The following is a 21,020-nucleotide window of genomic DNA, read 5'->3' as shown; positions in this document are numbered from 1 at the left end:
ACTCTAGAAAATTAAAAATAGACGGAAATTTTCTCACTGAATGTGAGCTACCCAGCAAATATCTACAGCAAATAGAGGTAAAAGTTTTTAAACATTTCTTTTAAATAAGAAATAACACAGGAAAGCCTGCTTTCATCACTTTGTTGCATGATATACTGAAGGGTTCTTCAGGGCAGTAAGTCAGGGAAAGGGAGAATGGCTGTAAGAATTGGAAGGCAAGTGCTGCCGGTCAATATTTAAGAGCGTTCGCTTATGCATAAATATCCACCAAGTGCCTTTTCTAGGCACTGAAGATAGAGAAGCACACAAGATGCAGAATTTTTGACATTCCAGAAAACAGAATGATTGTAGGAAGATAATAGGCAAAAATTAATACGGTTTCCTTAAACCAACAAACAAAAATTTAGGAACTGTACCTAAGTCAACATTCATGCAACAAATACTCGTTTCTCTATTATATTGGGACACTGGGACAAGATAATGAAGAAAATAACGTTCCTTCCTTTGGGAAGCTTATATTCTAGAAGTAGATAATAAACAAAGAAATAGAAATACTGTGAGGCAGTGATAAATTCCAGGAGGAAAAAGTGTAGTCATTAAGGAAGGTTATTTTAGGTAAGGTGGTCAGGGTACATCCATAATTTTTAAACAGATGCCATTTTTAATAGCAATAAAAAATAAGATGCCTAGGAATAAATGTAACAAAATATCTATAAGACTTTCATAGAAAAAATATAAACTTTTAGTGAAGGATCTAAAAGGAGACTGAATAAATGGAGAGATATTACAAATTTAATATGAAAAGTCTTTACTATAAAGATTCTTCCAAAATCAATCCATAAATTTAGTACAATTTCAGCAAAATCAGTAAACATTACTGCAGTTATGTAAAGAATAAAACAGAAAGCAATATTATGTAGTGTGTATGGAGACAGGTGTATGGCATCACTAACTCAATGGACATGAGTTTGAGTAAACTCTGGGAGCTGGTGATGGACAGGGAGGCCTGGTGTGCTGCAGTCCATGGGTTCACAAAGAGTTGGACACAACTGAGTGACTGAACTGAACTGATAATATATGCATAAAATATACATATAATAAAAGTATATAAACTTGCATAGAGGTGATAAACATAAAATTGAAAACACCAGTTATCTCTGTGATGAGAAGGTATGGGAATGTGGATGGGGAACTTTTGCTGCCCCGTAATATTTTATTCATATAAAATTATTTTTTTAATAAAAAGGTAATTTAATGATTTTTTTAAAAAGTAAATGAAGTGAGCTCACACTGTTCTTTTTTCAGAAGTAATTAATTTTTGCTGAGAAGGACAAGATAAAGAGAAGAAGAAAGAATGGCTTAGCAAGATTAAAGAAGCTGTTAAACTTCCCTGGTGGTCCAGGGGCTAAGACTCTTGCGCTCCTGATGTGAGAGACTCAGGTTTGATCCCTGGTCAGGGATTTTGACCCCACATGCCTCAACTAAGGGTTCACATGCCAAAACTAAAAAAAATGTATGCCACACTGAGACCCAGTGCAGTCAAATAAAAATAAATTAATTTTTTAAAAAAGAAAGAAAAGAAACTGTTGGGAAGGGGGGAAAGGTTTCCAGAAGAGAAAACTTACTTCCCTGCTGTGTATCTTTCACGTACTGCTCAACATGAGCAGGATTTCCCATGACAACGGTAAGCCAGCACCCTTCAGGGGCTCTGTCTCAACTAACAGGTTAGGATGCTTCAGGAACAGCTGACTAGCCTGGAGTTACTGGGACCTCACGCCCCACTAAGGGATCAAATGTATCAGGCACACCTCTGAGGCGTCATTGTCAACCAGAAGACAGGAGCAAACTGGTCAGCTCCGCTCCACTAACAGCTTTCCAAGTCAGATACTAGCATTGGTAGGTGTCCAGCAGGACAGCGAGTCTGTGCCCCTCAATAATCCCATCAAGGTGGGTTATTACCATGTAGATCACCTGGGCCTATATTTCAGGCTGTTTTAGCAGACTTCCCTGGTGGCTCAGTGGTAAAGAATTTGCCAGTCAATACAGGAGACTCAGGTTGGGAGGATCTCCTGGAAAAGGAAACGGCAACCTACTCCACTATTCTTGCTTGGGAGAGCCCATGGACAGAGAAACCTGGCGGGGTACAGTCCATGGGGTTGCAAAAGAGTCGGACACAACTTAGCAACTTAACAAGTGACGTAACTGAGTAGCAGAAAAAACCAGGAAACATCCACATCAGGCTAAATGAACCACACATTTGTCTTACCTCCACTGTCTTCCTTGACAGTTTAATGCTTCATGAGACAGCTTATATCTACAATCTATCTCAATCACCAACGGAGAGTTGGTGATGGACAGGGAAGCCTGGCATGCTGCAGTCCATGGGGTTGCAAACAGTCAAACTCGACATGACAGAAATTGAACTGAACAATCAGCATTGGCAAATAATTGTTCTGAATCCATCCTTAGGATGGTTGTCAAGTTTGGCACTTAAATTCAGGCTCAGTTTTATTTCCTATAATATTATCAACAATGTAAAATATGCTAAAATTGCATTCTGATTCTCATAAAAAAGAAAAGGTGATTATTTTTCTCTACAGGTGATTTACCCCAAACAGAAAGTGTTTAGTCACTCAGTTATGTTTTTGAAACCCCTTGGACTGTAGCCCATTAGGCTCCTCTGTCCATGGAATTCTCCAGGCAAGAATACTGGTATGGGTAGCCATTCTCTTCTCCAAGGGAATCTTCCCAACCCAGGGATTGAACCGGGTCTCCTGCATTGAAGGAAGATTCTTTATGGTCTGAGCCACCAGAGAAACCCGATTAACACAAAATTGCCCCTAAATCTTTTCTAGTCAAAATGTTGCATGTGGTCCAGCAGCATTAGCATCACCTCCCTTGATTGTTTGAGATGAAGCATCAGGTCCCACCAACCAACTGAATCAAAATATGAATTTTAATAAGATCCCAGATGATCAACATGCACATTAAAGTTTGACCCAAGGGTCCAGAAGACCACTAAGTGCTGGGTTTTTCTGTTTTTGTACCAGACTGGTGTAATCCAATGCTAACTGTCACAAAAGGCTTTTCATTAGAAACAATGGTAGGATATCTGTTAGAATCAAATTTAACTTTTTAAAAAAGTTTTATTGTTCTTGGAAGTTTCTGTTTTAGGCCAGTTCATTTTATAAGCAAACCTATCCTCTTTCCAAAACTTTGGCTTAGATCTGCTAGTAAAAATATGATGTGGAACAAAAATAGTACGATCTCTGTTTCTCATTATCTCATTTCGATTTTTGAACCAAGATCAATCACATTATAAAAGGACTCTGCCAGCATAAAATACACTTTCTTCTAATTCCTTTAAATATCTGTTTTATAAAAAAATTCTTTGGGGGTTTTATTTTCCCCCCTCCTTTTGTGTTACAGATTCAACCATAATTCCTCCAGTTCTTTTCCCTACTCAATTTCACCACAGTATTCACAATCCAAATCCCATGTTTTAGAACTTGACATATTCCATATGCTTCTCCCCCACCCCAGGGTAATGCTTCCAAGTGCCCATCTGGATATAGTTTAGACCAGGGCAGAAATAACTCAGAGGCCTTGCCATAAAGCCCTTCTCATTATCATCTGCATAAAAAGGAACATTTTGTATTCCACAAATTATACTTTAAAAATAAAACTCAAGCAAGGAAGACAAAATAATCAAAATTAACTCCTCATGGATGAGAAGAGAAAAAGATGAAGCATTAAGATTTGTTTATACAATAATCAGGATTTAGTGTCTATTAAAGAATAAAATAGATGAAACTTGCTTTTTGTGTTTATCTTCTGTCCTCTAGGAGGAGAGCTCAGTGTTGTCCATTTAATTTTAATTTTGAACTGCCAAACAAGAGACTTTAGAAATGGCAGGGTGAGAGAATTAACATTCATTGAACATCAGGCATGCATCAGCCCTGTGCTGTACATTGGAAATTTAACATATCTAATCATAACTATGGCCCTATATGGATAAGATCATCCCCAAAGATGAAATGAATCTATCTAGGTTTTAAACAGTTTCTTGACATTAACTTCTCAGTAACTTAACAAAAAATGGGATCTTGTCTGTCTTGTACATTCCCAGTACCTGGCCCAGTTCCTGATAACTGCTGAACATCAGATTGTTTAAGAATGTGACTGTCGTAAAGACCAAGAGGAAAAACAACAACAACAAAAAAAGGCCTTTAATTTAGCAATTATGAAGCCTAGTAATCTATGTGAAGGACTTTGGACTTATCATAAGAACGATGTTCACATTTTATTCATCATTGGCTATAAAGCATCTATTATGAGAGTAAATTGTGCTTTATATATGAAGCATCTAACATGTGTGTAACAAATGCTTACCTGTATAAAGTAGGGGCTTAATAAATGTTGAATAAAAAATACATATGTATATATATATATATGGCTGTATGTGTATATATATGTAATATATATATATATGTACTTATATTTCTTACCATACAATACTTGGTGCTTTTTGTAAAGATAAAAGCAAACAAAACCCCTTTCCCACGTGACAGCTTAAACTCACACTGCCTTTCAGGTGCACAGAGGGTGTCTTTGCTTTGACACAATGCCAGTTGGATCCTAAAGAGTCATTGACTGGTAGGCTAAAAGAAAGTAACTTGAGATATTTGAACATGGTCCAGAAAAAGGACTTTTCTTTCATTAAAAAAAAAAAAAGAAATCTGTCCTTGATGCACAGAATGGCATGTCTAGAAGAGGAGCAAGGTTTTTGGAATAAACAGAGCAGTGTCCTCAAAACCATCCTCTTCTCTCCACAATAAGTTAGATATTATATTCTTTTCAAAACAGAATTAGTAACATCACCCAAAGCCCAGTAATCTGTGATACAGTAAAACAAAAACCTTTTAGTTTTAAAAACCAATGTCTTATTATCCAATATTTATTAAGCAGCCATTACCAGTGTGGCACTGCCAGTGTTACAAGTATATCTCTACTGATGGATTAAAAAGTCCCATTTCACTTACCATGCCTTTTGCACTATCTACTTCTAGAAAATACATGATTGTTATTTAATTTAACCTAAGACCACCCAGAATATGGCAGGATCCCACTGTTGTCTTTATGTCCATACTTCATATTTAAAAGGGCTTATAGTTCAATGAGGAACATAAGAGTGATTTTTCATTAATTTCTGTCAAAATTAATAAAAAGAAACCTCAATTATAAAGAGTGGAGAAACCAGAAGGAACTCTCACACCCCATGATGGTAGCTGAGCCTAACAGGAAGAAGAAAGAAGACTCCTCTCTCTCCTAGCATGGACTCAGCCAATAAAAGCCATGGATTCTGTTTACTGCTCTCCTGGCTTCCTTTTCTCTCTAAAAAAGTATCGTCCTCCTGCTGTGCAGAGACTTGCAGTAGATCACTACAGTTGTGCATCCTGAATTGCAGTTCTCTGCCGATCCTGGATAAGCCCATCTTTGCTGGAGGAATATGTAGCATTCTATTTATTTCAGATCCCCATTTTGGTGGTTCGGTAAGCAAACAGGTATGGCACCCACAATTGAGCCCATTGTCATTCACTGCTTTTCTCACTAAATCTGGAGTCTGAATATCCTTCTCCTGGATCTGAGCTCACATTCTCTTTGCATTTGAAGCTCTCTAGGTTTTATTCAGAATCTATTTTAAAGCTTTGTCTTTCTGGTCAATGCTTTGCTCTGTATGCAAGTACTCACTTGGCACTTCTGTCTGATTTGAGATCAGACTGTTTCAGTTGAAACAGACTAGACTTTGATCCATTCCTTCAGGAGCAGGGGATGTTTCACTGAAACTGTGCCTATTTTTGTCCAGCCTTCAGCCTATCCCTTTGCAAAGGGCTAGTCTCTGGAAAGTGGCTATAAAAGCCTTTGGTCAAGCTCCTCTAGGACCAAGGTATTTCCTTAGAATTGGCTGGTATTTCAGGCTTGTGAGCTATTTGAACTGAGCTGCTTATGCTGCAAAATGTTTGAAAATTGTTCTTTTACTCTAGAGAAAAATCTCTGAGACATCAGAGCCCAGTTAACTAAGAATTGTAAAGTGAAGTGAAGTTGCTCAGTCGTGTCCAACTCTTTGAGATTCTGTGGACTGTAGCCTACCAAGGCTCCTCCATCTGTGGGATTCTCCAGGCAAAAGTACTGGAGTGGGTTGCCATTTCCTTCTCCAGGGATCTTCCCAACCCAGGGATTGAACCTGGGTCTCCTGCATTGGAGGCAGACGCTTTAACCTCTGAGCCAAAGTACCTTCCAAACAGAGACTTGGGCAAATCTGATGTCTTTCCTTATGCACATTTCAGGGCCAACCTGACCAAAGACAATTTAGTATCTCAATGATAATTACGATGAACTTTTGAAATTCCCAAAGTATACTTGTATACTCATTGCTTTTCCTTTTTATGTAAAGTTTACTACATTTAAGGCCTCAGTGGATAATGTTTTCCATATCCTGTAGGTATTAAGATTTTGTATTTTTGTTATCTTTCTGTAATGATGTTGCTTTTAAATGCCATGTACTCAGTGAGTAATATAAACATATTGTAAATTTCAGTTTTCTTTACAAAAAATTTAAAAAGAAAAAGAAATTTTTTAGAAACAAAGAGGACTGCAATAGCTCAAAATTTCCAGAAATGAGTGGAATGCTTACTTTGATCGGTATTTGGAAGCTTCCCAACATTATCAGGAGTCTAGAATTGTTTCTTTACAAAATAAGATTTTAAGGAAAACATGAGTAATGAGAGATAAAATGGCTCCTCTTCTTCAGCTTCTCTGCCTTGGGCTCTGCCCCAGCAACATCTGGTCTCTCTCTTTTGGCTCTTCATGGGTTAGATCCCATCCCCAGGGCCATCTTCCTCCTTCCTAACTATGCTGTCTCCTCCTCCTATGTACTGTCAATTACCCTCATACCAATTCTCTTACCAAGCTTCCCTGTTGAAACTATCTCATTCGCTTTTCCTCTGAACTTGTTGGAATGTCTGTTTAAAATTAAGCCGTCCAAGAATCCAGAGGCTGAACTGTAAATTTTTTGTATTCCCTGAACCAAAGCTGAATTGAGAGCTATAGTCAAAAGTTTTCCCAAAGTAACAGGATACTCACAAATTGCTGGAAAATTTTAATATAATTATTTAAACTAATCAACCTTACATCAGCTAGTTCTTATGCTAGTCAGTGAAGTCTAGGATCAGCACTGGATGAAAACTACTAATTGGAGGAAATCCTGAAAGGTTTCTAGAATTACAGATGGGAGGCCAGCCTGCTATCATTATATGATCAGACTCAGGCAATCCCCAGGAGGCTTTATCACAATTTTCCTGGGGTTTCTCCAAAACCTGCTGATTGGAAAAAAATCTAGGCTCAAACAAAAATCTGATGAGACTTTTCATGATTATTAAAATCAACTTTACATCATTTTTAAGGAAAATTCTGATATTCCTTTAGATGTTGATTTCACCCAGGTAGCTTTTAACACTATGTTTATTAATGGGCTGAACTGGGACTTTTCCCTTCTAGTAACAAGTATCAGAATGGAATGGGAAACCGTCTATTCCAGATTTGGCTAATGTGGCAAACTAGCTCTCTCCAACTCCAAATGAGTCACTTCAGAGGAAGATTGCCAAAATTCTTAATCTTCAACCCCAGCAAAAGAAGGCACCTAAGTGAATCCATACCCTACTAGTATCTGCTATTATTGCAGAGCCAGGACACTGGAAAAGAGACTGTTACAAATCTAAGTGCTTCAGACACCTTCAGCCTGAAGCACTTCTAACCAGCCTTCTAACTGGCCTTTCAACATCCTCCCAGTTCTCACTGATGGGGCTCTGAGGAACTACAGGAATTTTTCCTAATACTCCCTCTTAACTTGTGTGGAGAAACATTTCTTTAGGTTAGGGATGGATTTCTTCCAGTCCTAACTGACCCCAGAGCCACACTCTCGGTGCTCAACTCCATTCAGTTCAGTTCAGTTCAGTTCAGTCGCTCAGTCGTGTCCGACTCTCCGCGACCCCATGAATCACAGCACGCCAGGCCTCCTCAACTCCATTACTATTTTTAAAAAAAGCGCCTGCCTCAGAGAACAGAAACAGTTCATATAGTGGGGATCTAACGAGTCTCAGGAGGTTCCTGTCCCTGAGCCAAGTTCCTTTTGTTTAAGACCTCTGAGAGATACATGTGCTTTTCCCTTAGTTCCTCTGCTGCTGCTAAGTCACTTCAGTCGTGTCCGACTCTGTGTGACCCCACAGACAGAAGCCCACCAGGCTCCCCTGTCCCTGGGATTCTCCAGGCAAGAACACTGGAGTGGGTTGCCATTTCCTAGTTCCTCTAGCACTACCCATTTGCAGGTCAAGATATCTTAGAGAAGTGCCATGCTGGAATATTTTTGATCCAGAAGGGGGAAATAATTCAAGATTCTGACAGGAGTCATCAAAGTAACCAACAAGGGAAATCAGATGACCCTTTGACATCTATTTTCCTTCTCTGATGGTTCTAGAGCTGATTCTGGAAATACTTACCATTTGTCTCCATTGAATCAGCTACCATTTTCCTTATGGGCAAAATCTCTAAGTGATGTTGGGAAAATTCACAACACACCTCCTATGAAGATTCAAGGAGACCCCTCAAAACCTTTTCCCGGAATTAATAAAATACAAATATTCTTCAAGACACAAAAACCCTACTAGGAAACTAAAAAGCTCAAGGTTTCATTATCCCTTGTACTATCCTTTGAAGCATTCCCAGTTCACCAGTGACAAAAGCTAAAGGTCAGATTTATCTAGGACCTCCAAACAATCAACAACACTGTTATCCTTTTCCATTGTGTGGTCCCCAGCTCTCACATGATACTGACAGCAGTCCAACTGGAAGCAAATTCTTTACTGTAATTGATTCATGCAGTGCATTCTCTAGCATTCTGGTTGATGAAGCTAGTCAATACCTTTTTGCCTTTACTTGGTAAGAAGAACAACTCACCTGTACAGTAACAGTTCAGGGTTTTACTCAGAGTCCCTGTTTCTCAGGAATCGTGATGGCTGGTCTGGATCATACAAAGTTCTTTAGAGCTTCAACTACTTAGCTGCAACATGTGGATGATTTGCTTCTTCATGCTGCATCTCAAGCCTCACAGGAAAACTGTATCCACTTGCTAAAGCTTTCAGCTTTAAAGGGACCTAAGATCACCAACATTTCACGCAAAGATGGGCTTGATAAAGGACAGAAATGGTATGGACCTAACAGAAGCGGAAGATATTAAGACGAGGTGGCAAGAATACACAGAAGAACTGTACAAAAAAGATCTTCACGACCAAGATAGTCACGATGGTGGGATCACTCACCTAGAGCCAGACATCTTGGAATGTGAAGTCAAGTGGGCCTTAGAAAACATCACTACTAACAAAGCTAGTGGAGGTGATGGAATTCCAGTGGAGCTATTTCAAATCTTGAAAGATGATGCGGTGAAAGTGCTGCACGCAATATGCCAGCAAATTTGGAAAACTCAGCAGTGGCCACAGGACTGGAAAAGGTCAGTCTTCATTCCAATCCCAAAGAAAGGCAATGCCAAAGAATGCTCAAACTACCGCACAATTGCACTCATCTCACACGCTAGTAAAGTCATGCTCAAAATTCTCCAAGCCAGGCTTCAGCAATATGTGAACCGTGAACTCCCAGATGTTCAAGCAGGTTTTAGAAAAGGCAGAGGCACCAGAGATCAAATTGCCAACATCCGCTGGATCATGGAGAAAGCAAGAGAGTTCCACAAAAACATCGATTTCTGCTTCATTGACTATGCCAAAGCCTTTGACTGTGTGGATCACAATAAACTATGGAAAATTCTGAAAGAGATGGGAATACCAGACCACCTGACCTGCCTCTTGAGGAACCTGTATGCAGGTCAGGAAGCAACAGTCAGAACTGGACATGGAACAAACAGACTGGTTCCAAATAGGAAAAGGAGTACGTCAAGGCTGTATATTGTCACCATGCTTATTTAACTTATATGCAGAGTACATCATGAGGAACGCTGGGCTGGAAGAAGCACAAGCTGGAATCAAGATTGCCGGGAGAAATATCAATAACCTCAGATATGCAGATGACACCACCCTTATGGCAGAAAGTGAAGAGGAACTAAAAAGCCTCTTGATGAAAGTGAAAGAGGAGAGTGAAAAGGTTGGCTTGAAGCTCAATATTCAGAAAACAAAGATCATGGCATCTGGTCCCATCACTTCATGGGAAATAGATGGAAAAACAGTGGAAACAGTGCCTGACTATTTTTTGGGGCTCCAAAATCACTGCGAATGCTGACTGCAGCCATGAAATTAAAAGACGCTTACTTCTTGGTAGGAAAGTTATGACAAACCTAGATATTATATTAAAAAGCAGAGACATTACTTTGCCAACCAAGGTCCGTCTAGTCAAGGCTATGGTTTTTCCCGTGGTCATGTATGGATGTGAGAGTTGGACTGTGAAGAAAGCTGATTGCCGAAGAATTGATGCTTTTGAACTGTGGTGCTGGAGAAGACTCTTGAGAGTCCCTTAGGCTGCAAGGAGATCCAACCAGTCCATTGTAAAGGAGATCAATCCTGGGTGTTCATTGGAAGGACTGATGCTAAAGCTGAAACTCCAATACTTTGGCCACCTCATACGACAAGTTGACTCACTGGAAAAGACTCTGATGCTGGGAAGGATTGGGGGCAGGAGGAGAAGGGGACGGCAGAGAATGAGATGGTTGGATGGCATCATCAATTCGACGGACATGAATTTGAGTGAACTCCGGGAGTTGGTGATGGACAGGGAGGCCAGGCATGCTGTGATTCATGGGGTTGCAAAGAGTCAGTCACGACTGAGCGACTGAACTGAAGATCACCAAAGGAAAACTGCAGTCTGCCTAAATCCAGCTTTGATATTTAGGGTATCTGCCATCAGGACAAGGGCTGTACCAAGGTCCAGAGAGACTTTGTGGTGTCCTACATTTCCCAAAACCCGAAACTAAGCACAACTATGAAGTTTTCTCTAGCTAGTTGATTATTGCTGAAACTGGATTCCAAATTTCTCTCTTATGGCTAACTCTCTGTATGTTTTACTCAACAATAACATCCTCAACCCAACTTTAAGAGGAAACGAGATGACATAACCTTCAAGGCCTTAAAGGCAATTTGACGAACTCACCTGTCCTTATCATCCCAATGATCAGATTCTCTTTTCCCTTTTTATATGAAAAGCAAGAGAATACAACACTGACACATAGTGTATTACGGCCAGCAACTGGCCCCTGTAGAATGGGGATCCCCATGCCTTATAGTCATTACAGTCACTCCTTTCAGTTAAAATTATGAGAAAATTATTGTGAGATTCCTTTCTACAGTTTTTGTATCTCATGTGGTAGAAGCTCTGAATTCTCATCACATTCAACCTTTCTCAGTCCTTTTGTTAATTGCTCCTCACATAACTCTTTTACATTATAAGGCCCTTAACCCAGCTTCTCCTCTCCCTTCCATCACCAACAAAGTCCCTCATGATGCTTAACACTGATGCACCACCTTCAGACTCCTCATGATGATCTATAGGAAATTCCACTGGGTAATGCTGGCTTTTCATGGATCACTGATGTTCTCATTTAAAAGGTGACAATGGCAAACATATTAATAGTTCCAGACATGCTATGATGGGTCTTCCCCGGTGGCTCAGTGGTAAAGAATCCACCTTCAATGCAAGGGACACAGGTTCAATACCTGGGTCAGGAAGATCCTCTAGAGAAGGAAAGGCAACCCACTTCAGGATTCTTGCCTGGGAAATCTCATGGGTAAAATGAACCTGGCAGGCTATAGTCCATGGAGTTGCAAAGAATCAGACATGACTTAGTGACTAAATAACATGCTACTAAGACACATGGACATCACCAGATGGTCAACACCGAAATCAGAGTGATTATATTCTTTGCAACCAAAGATGGAGAAGCTGTATACAGTTAGCGAAAACAAGACCAGGAGCTGACTGTGGCTCAGATCATGAACTGCTTATTGCCAAATTCAGACTTAAATTGAAGAAAGTAGGGAAAACCACTAGACCATTCAGATATGACCTCAATCAAATCCCTTATGATTATACAGTGGAAGTGAGAAATAGATTTAAGGGACTAGATCTGATTGATAGAGTGCCTGATGAACTCTGGACAGAGGTTCGTGACATTGTACAGGAGACAGGGACCAAGACCATCCCCATGGAAAAGAAATGCAAGAGAGCGAAATGGCTGTCTGAGGAGGCCTTACAAATAGCTGTGAAAAGAAGAGAGGCAAAAAGCAAAGGAGACAAGGAAAGATATAAGCATCTGAATGCAGAGTTCCAAAGAATAGCAAGGAGAGATAAGAAAGACTTCCTCAGTGATCAATGCAAAGAAATAGAGAAAAACAACAGAATAGGAAAAACCAGAGATCTCTTCAAGAAAATTAGAGATTCCAAGGGAACATTTCATGCAAAGATGGGCTCAATAAAGGACAGAAATGGTATGGATCTAACAGAAGCAGAAGATATTAAGAAGAGGTGGCAGGAATACACAGAAGAACTGTACAAAAAAGATCTTCACGACCAAGATAGTCATGATAACGTGATCACTGACCTAGAGCCAGACATCTTGGAATGTGAAGTCAAGTGGGCCTTGGAAAGCATCACTGCAAACAAAGCTAGTGGAGGTGATGGAATTCCAGTGGAGCTATTTCAAGTCTTGAAAGATGATGCTGTGAAAGTGCTGCACTCAATATGCCAGCAGATTTGGAAAACTCAGCAGTGGCCACAGGACTGGAAAAGGTCAGTCTTCATTCCAATCCTAAAGAAAGGCAATGCCAAAGAATGCTCAAACTACCGCACAATTGCACTCATCTCATATGCTAGTAAAGTCATGCTCAAAATTCTTCAAGCCAGGCTTCAGCAGTATGTAAGCCGTGAACTCCCAGATGTTCAAGCAGGTTTTAGAAAAGGCAGAGGCACCAGAGATCAAATTGCCAACATCCGCTGATTCATGGAGAAAGCAAGAGAGTTTCAGAAAAACATCTATTTCTGCTTCATTGACTATGCCAAAGCCTTTGACTGTGTCGATCACAATAAGCTGTGGAACATTCTGAAAGAGATGGGAATCCCAGACCACCTGACCTGCGTCTTGAGAAACCTGTATGCAGGTCAGGAAGCAACAGTTAGAACTGGACATGGAACAACAGACTGGTTCCGAATAGGAAAAGGAGTACGTCAAGGTTGTATATTGTCACCTTGCTTATTTAACTTATATGCAGAGTACATCATGAGGAATGCTAGGCTGGAAGAAGCACAAGCTGGAATCAAGATTGCCGGGAGAAATATCAATAATCTCAGATATGCAGATGACACTACCCTTATGGCAGAAAGTGAAGAGGAACTCAAAAGCCTCTTGATGAAAGTGAAAGAGGAGAGTGAAAAGGTTGGCTTGAAGCTCAACATTCAGAAAACAAAGATCATGGCATCTGGTCCCATCACTTCATGGGAAATAGATGGAAAAACAGTGGAAACAGTGTCAGACTTTATTTTTTGGGGCTCCAAAATCACTGCAGATGTTGATTGCAGCCATGAAATTAAAAGACGCTTGCTCCTTGGAAAGAAAGTTATGACCAACCTTGATAATATATTAAAAAGCAGAGACATTACTTTGCCAACCAAGCTCCGTCTAATCAAGGCAATGGTTTTTCCCGTGGTCATGTATGGATGTGAGAGTTGGACTGTGAAGAAAGCTGATCGCCGAAGAATCGATGCTTTTGAACTGTGGTGTTGGAGAAGACTCTTGAGAGTCCCTTGTACTGCGGGGAGATCCAACCAGTCCATTCTAAAGGAGGTCGATCCTGGATGTTCATTGGAGGGACTGATGCTAAAGCTGAAACTGCAATACTTTGGCCACCTCATGCGACGAGTTGACTCACTGGAAAAGACTCTGATGCTGGAAGGGATTGGGGGCGGGAGGAGAAGGGGATGACGGAGAATGAGATGGCTGGATGGCATCACCGACTCTGTGGACATGAGTTTGAGTGTACTCCGGGAGTTGGTGATGGACAGGGAGGCCTGGCGTGCTGTGATTCATGGGGTCGCGGAGAGTCGGACACGACTGAGCGACTGATCTGATCTGATCTCTGAAGACTCATTTTGCTGTTGCTGAGCAGCAGCCTTACTTAAGGCTACTTCGGCCCAGATTGAATTATATGCTTTTACATGGGTTTATACTTTAACCAAGGATAAATCTGCTAATATTTATATTGGTAGTTCAGTTCAGTTCAGTTCAGTCTCTCAGTCGTGTCCGACTCTCCGCGACCCCATGAATCACAGCACACCAGGCCTCCCTGTCCATCACCAACTCCCGGAGTACACTCAAACTCATGTCCACAGAGTCGGTGATGCCATCCAGCCATCTCATTCTCCGTCGTCCCCTTCTCCCGCCCCCAACCTTTCCCAGCATCAGAGACTTTTCTAGTGAGTCAACTCGTCGCATGAGGTGGCCAAAGTACTGCAGCCTCAGCCTTAGCATCAGTCCCTCCAATGAACACCCCGGATTGATCTCCTTTAGAATGGACTGGTTGGATCTCCTCGCAGTATAAGGGACTCTCAAGAGTCTTCTCCAACACCACAGTTCAAAAGCATCGATTCTTCGGCGATCAGCTTTCTTCACAGTCCAACTCTCACATCCATACATGACCACGGGAAAAACCATAGCCTTGACTAGATGGACCTTGGTTGGCAAAGTAATGTCTCTGCTTTTTAATATACTATCAAGGTTGGTCATAACTTTCCTTCCAAGGAGCAAGCGTCTTTTAATTTCATGGCTGCAATCAACATCTGCAGTGATTTTGGAGCCCAAAAAAATAAAGTCTGACACTGTTTCCACTGTTTCTCCGTCTATTTCCGATGAAGTGATGGGACCAGATGCCATGATCTTTGTTTTCTGAATGTTGAGCTTCAAGCCAACCTTTTCACTCTCCTCTTTCACTTTCATCAAGAGGCTTTTGAGTTCCTCTTCACTCTCTGCCATAAGGGTAGTGTCATCTGCATATCTGAGGTTATTGATATTTCTCCCAGCAATCTTGATTCCAGCTTGTGCTTCTTCCAGCCCAGCGTTCCTCATGATGTACTCTGCATATAAGTTAAATAAGCAAGGTGACAATATACAACCTTGACGTACACCTTTTCCTATTCGGAACCAGTCTGTTGTTCCATGTCCAGTTCTAACTGTTGCTTCCTGACCTGCATACAGGTTTCTCAAGACGCAGGTCAGGTGGTCTGGGATTCCCATCTCTTTCAGAATGTTCCACAGTTTATTGTGATCCACACAGTCAAAGGCTTTGGCATAGTCAATGAAGCAGAAATAGATGTTTTTCTGAAACTCTCTTGCTTTCTCCATGATCCAGCGGATGTTGGCAATTTGATCTCTGGTGCCTCTGCCTTTTCTAAAACCTGCTTGAACATCTGGGAGTTCACGGTTTATACTGCTGAAGTCTGGCTTGGAGAATTTTGAGCATGACTTTACTAGCATGTGAGATGAGTGCAATTGTGCAGTAGTTTGAGCATTCTTTGGCATTGCCTTTCTTTGGGATTGGAATGAAGACTGACCTTTTCCAGTCCTGTGGCCACTGCTGAGTTTTCCAAATTTGCTGGCATATTGAGTGCAGCACTTTCACAGCATCATCTTTCAAGACTTGAAATAGCTCCACTGGAATTCCATCACCTCCACTAGCTTTGTTAGTAGTGATGCTTTCTAAGGCCCACTTGACTTCACATTCCAAGATGTCTGGCTCTAGGTCAGTGATCACGTTATCGTGACTATCTTGGTCGTGAAGATCTTTTTTGTACAGTTCTTCTGTGTATTCCTGCCACCTCTTCTTAATATCTTCTGCTTCTGTTAGGTCCATACCATTTCTGTCCTTTATTGAGCCCATCTTTGCATGAAATGTTCCCTTGGAATCTCTAATTTTCTTGAAGAGGTCTCTTGTTTTTCCTATTCTGTTGTTTTCCTCTATTTCTTTGCATTGATCACTGAGGAAGGCTTTCTTATCTCTTCTTGCTATTCTTTGGATATGCTTTTGGAGTAGCTCATAATTTTGGAATACCATGGGAGCAATGTGTCTTCCTTACTAAGCAATATGCCTTCCTTACTTTCAGGGGCAAAAAGTTTTAAATGCCTCCCCTCAAGTTTAGGAATTATTGGATGTGATACTTTCCCTTGCCACTTTAGCTATTATTAAGATTCTGGGACATTGTGAACCTGACTCTTTGTAAGCTAAGGAAAATCACCTTGATGATAATTTTATAAGGAATGCTGCACTTAAAGGAACCAATAGCAACCAAACTTCTGTCATGGTCCAAAGGGAAATTTAGAAAAACTGGCTACAGAAGCCCAGAAATTGGCCTCAGAAAAGGGAAATCAAGATCGGAAATTCAATTATTGTTGGTTTGATAAAAAGAGAAAGCTCTGGGTTGCATCAAATAACAACTTATTGCCATCAGACACTCTAAAACTCCCACTCCCCACCACTGTGCATACATTAAACCATTGTTCTACTGACAAGATGATTGCCTTCATGAATCAATATTACAGAGGAAACATTAACAAGGCTGAGAAAAGTGCCTACCTCACTTGTCCCACTTGTTCAAAGAAGAACTGAGAGAAGCCTGTTTGTGCTAATCCCAGACATTTTAAATTGCCTAATGGACCATTCAAGCTCTGGCAAATGGATTTTATACAATTTATTCCTCTAATGGATATAAATATGTTTTAGTCATGGTCTATATGTTTTCACAGTAGACTGAGGCCTTCCTTTGCAGACAGGTTGCTATCTCTTCTGTGGCAAAAGTCCTTTTGGAAAAGAGGATCCCTACCTGGGGAACTCCTCTCAGACTTCACAGAGATTTAGGCAATCCATTCTACTGGCCAGGTACTCTGACAAGTCTGCTGTTTGACTAGTTTTACAGCACTTCCACTGTGCTTACCACCTTCAGTCCTCTGATTTAATTGAACACCAAACAGCATCATTAAGACTTGGCCAAATTTACAGAAGTCCTCCAAACACCTTGGTCAAAAACATTGCTATCAGTCCTTCTAAATCTTGGATCCTCCCCTTTTGAAACTTATAAACTCTTATCTTTTGAGATATCCCCAGAATTTCCAATGCACTTGGCTCTCACTTATTTTGATCCACAACTGATAAAAAGAGAGATATTCTAATACTGAAAGGGATTAATTGCTGCTATTAAAAGTAACCATGTTTTAATAGCATAATCTTTTCATAGTGTACCTTTGAGAAATGAAGACATTAAGCATTACATCTTGAAACCTGGAGATTTTGTCAATTGGAAAAGACTCCTCCAGAAGAACTCACTTCATCTTCACTGGAAAGGCCCCTATTGGGTACCTCTAACCAACCCTGTGAAACCAAGCTTTCAGGAATAGATTCTTGGATTCATGTGGTTCACCTAAAGAAATCACTGGACCCTGATTGGACCAGCATATAACCTGGTGACCTGAAGCAAAGATTTCCTAGAATTGAAGCAGATGACATCGGATTAGACAGTTTCCCAAGATATCCAGACTAGGCCTGTTAGATGTGTTTTGCCAAACCTCTGATGATGACGTATGGCTTCAGACAATCTCCAGTGTCTATGATCTTGATATCAAATGGACTTCAGATTAAAAGTACCTGAGCATTCTCCCTCCCACTCCTCCAAGTTATGCACATGTGACCTTGATAGATATCCAGTCTGTGCACTTTCCCTCTGACATGAGATACTATATCAGGAAAGGTCCTTCTTGACATGGACACACAGAAAACTGCTGAAATTAGAAACCCTGATTCTAGATCAGCAATGCTTTCAGAAAAAGATTATGATCAAAAGGGGGAAATGTAAAAAATTAATAAATAGAATCTCAATTAAATAGAGTCACATACCAAAAGGGGGCAGTCTCATGCCTTGCAAAAACAGAAGTATCCAACAGGAAGAAGAAAGACCTCTCTTTCTTCCTGAAGGGCTCAACCAATGAGAAGAATGTTTACTATAGCCCTCTCAACTTCCTTTTCTTGTCTATAGAAGGGTTCTCCTTCTCTCTCTATACAAGGACTTGCACGTGGCTCACTATGGTTGCAGGCCTCAAATTGCAGTTCTCTGATGATTCCAAATAAACCCATCTTTTGTCAAAAATACCTGACAAAGATACCTATTTTTGTCAGGTCAACAGTTTCAAATACTTCCAAAATTCTTTTCTTGCTAGGAGTAAGAAGAAAAAGTGGATTGGGGTGGAGATAAGGTGTATGAGTAAAGAAGGCTTCATTGAGACGGGGATTTCTGCTAGAAGAGAGAAGACAGTGATTCTCTGGAAGAGTCTAAATGTTTCTAAGTTTTTTTTAAAAAGATAAAATTAATGTTATCTGAAGATGAGAATTCCAAAAATTAAAACATGCCAAGAGCTCAGGCATGTACTCTTGGTAATGTTAGGCAGGACTCTAAAACCATTCATCAGAGAATTTTAATGCTATTTATAACCTAAACCCTGACTAAAACAGAAGAACTATGCAAACAGACTTCCTTGAAGTTCCCACCATATTGTCTCAACAGTTGTTTGGACACATATGCTATTAGTTGTCCATCCTATTAGGAACAGTGCTTCCTTCCTGCAGACTCATTCTCACTGAAACAATACACTATTAAAAAAAAAAGGATTTACATAAAAGACAGCTGGAGCTGGTTGCCAGGGGAACTGACGACGTTCCAGACACATTCCACATTAGCAGGATAAACTTCTGGGTAGCCAGGGCTGTTGAAGATGCCTTCAGCCATGTAGAATATTCCACCACAAGCTAGAAGAAACGAGAAACAAAGTGAGTGGCAGAGTAAATGTCAAATACAAGACACCATAAGATAGAGAAAGAACACTAGAAGAGCTGTTAGGAGCATCAAAGGATGTACTGTTCTCACTTCATAATAATAATAATAAAAAAAAAACACGGCATATATAATAATAAGGAAAAGATTCTGTAACTTGAAAACTAAAAGCCACTGGGTATGGTGGATTAGAAGGAAGCCCTGTAGTTTCTTTTCTAAAAGCCTTTTCTCCCTGTGAACTATAGTTTTATGTAATAAAAGACTCATTTTAATCCTACACTCCCTCAGTATTTCTGACCAGGATGATTTTCACCCCTGGCCTAAAAAAGAAAGCAATATTTCAACATTTCCTTCTCAGGAGAGCACCGAAACCTGCACAGATCTCCCAGGCACTCTAAGGCTTTTAACAGCTAATAATGAGGAAGCCGACAAGCAGAACTATCCTAGTTTACAGCCTCTTACAGGGTGCTCCTCTTTCCCCTTCTCCCCATGTGCCATGGTCCATCCTGTATCCCTGAGGACACCCAGCCCTGCCTGAGCGCAGCTGTCAGGACAGGGAGACTGAAGAATGGCAGCTGTCCACTGGTAAGAGACACCATTGGATGCTGTCCATCAGGGGCTCCCTTAACAAACATATCAAGGAGAACAAGGACACACTGACAAGCGAGTCACCCAAGATCATTCCAACAAATTCTCCCCACTTCCAGTGCTTGCCCTGAGCAGCATTAGTCACAACAGTCAAGGTATGGGAACAAATGTCTGTTAATGGATAAGGAAGATGTGGTACAGAGTTCACAGCTGTTAGAATTTATAAGCATGTTAACCAAATTTGAAAGACAGTAAAATGAGCCACAGAGGTGATCTACGAAACTAGCACAGAACACAAAATGTAAAGGAATCCCAGATAATAAATCAAGGATTTTCTGCACATTCCTCTTAACCTAATCGCACCACTTGCTAACATTTCTTACCTGACGTGGATGCAGCATATGTGGCGTGGAAACCACCGAAATTCACTGTAGAATCCGAGACGAACTTCAGCATCAGAGCATTGCTGAAGGAAGTGATAGGATGGGGCAAGGAGGGGCCACAGTATCGGCCTAAATAATGATGATATTGACAAGGAGAATGAATGATGATGTGCCAACATGTATTCACTAAAATCACAAGTTCAGTTCAGTTCAGTCATTCAGTCGTGTCTGAAAACCATGAGACCAAAGCAAACAGAAGGAGCCACTCACTACTAGAGAACCATTTAGATCAGGGTCAGCGTTTGGGAAGATGCCTGATGATTCAAAATAAACTGTGAACACATTTATAAATATGATAAAGACTGTGAGGGGAAGGTAAGAGGAACATAGATAACTTCCAAATGTAACTAGTGCTAAACTCTCCAGGGCAGTAGGCACCTGCACAAAGAAGTTGGCTACACACAATGGCTGAGAAACTGTGGATGTGGGAGCCAGAACCCCCGGATTCACCTCCAGGCTCAGCCGCTCACCAGCTACATGACATGAGGCAAGTCACCCACGTTCTCTGTGTCTCAGCTTCTCCACTTGAGAAACAGGCACATGGATAATAACGAAATTCTATGTCATAAGGGTATAAGAATTGAGTTACTATTTATAGTCTTTTAATAAATAGAACTTTATAAAAATAGTACTATAGCACTATAGTATAGTACTATTAATAAAGTTTACTATTATAAAATTCAGAATAGTGCTCAGTGCAAGGTTATATGTGTCTGTTAAATACTATATCCTTGACCATGGTCAAATGCTTACAGACAAAAATCACAAAGAATACAATCAGAAGTCCACAGAGAGCATTCATCAATTGCCTACTCTCATCTCAGGCACTGTTCTGGGTATGGAGAATACACCCATGAGCAAAACAAAGTCCATTCTCTGATGGAACCTGTCTTCTACTGCAGGATAAGGAGCTTGAGTGACAAAGCTCAAATAGGAGTGACTCGTAGAGAACATTTAAATGAGTGAGTGAGTGAAAGTCGCTTAATCATGTCCGATTCTTTGTGAACCCATGGACTGTAGACCACCAGGCTTCTCTGTCCATGGAATTATATGTATATAGATACATGTATA

General features: G+C 40.5%; 1 protein-coding gene across 1 annotated transcript in view; it reads right to left on the bottom strand.

Annotated features, from left to right (window-relative positions):
* The window catches only part of CUBN (cubilin), a 271,996-nt gene that overhangs the window by 102,424 nt on the left and 148,552 nt on the right, over nt 1–21,020 (bottom strand). Inside the window, exons 35-36 of the mRNA XM_055429374.2 lie at nt 19,890–20,018; nt 18,761–18,893 (exon numbers count right to left, since the gene is read on the bottom strand). Coding sequence (XP_055285349.2) covers nt 18,761–18,893; nt 19,890–20,018 — 262 coding nt within the window. The remainder of the gene's footprint in view (nt 1–18,760; nt 18,894–19,889; nt 20,019–21,020) is intronic.

Source organism: Moschus berezovskii, chromosome 15 (genome assembly GCF_049115385.1).
Source record: "Moschus berezovskii isolate FMDL1 chromosome 15, NW_MosBer_1.0, whole genome shotgun sequence".
Lineage (NCBI taxonomy): Eukaryota > Metazoa > Chordata > Mammalia > Artiodactyla > Moschidae > Moschus > Moschus berezovskii.
Note: the sequence above shows the minus strand (reverse complement) of the source record. Positions and strands in the feature narration are given on the sequence as shown.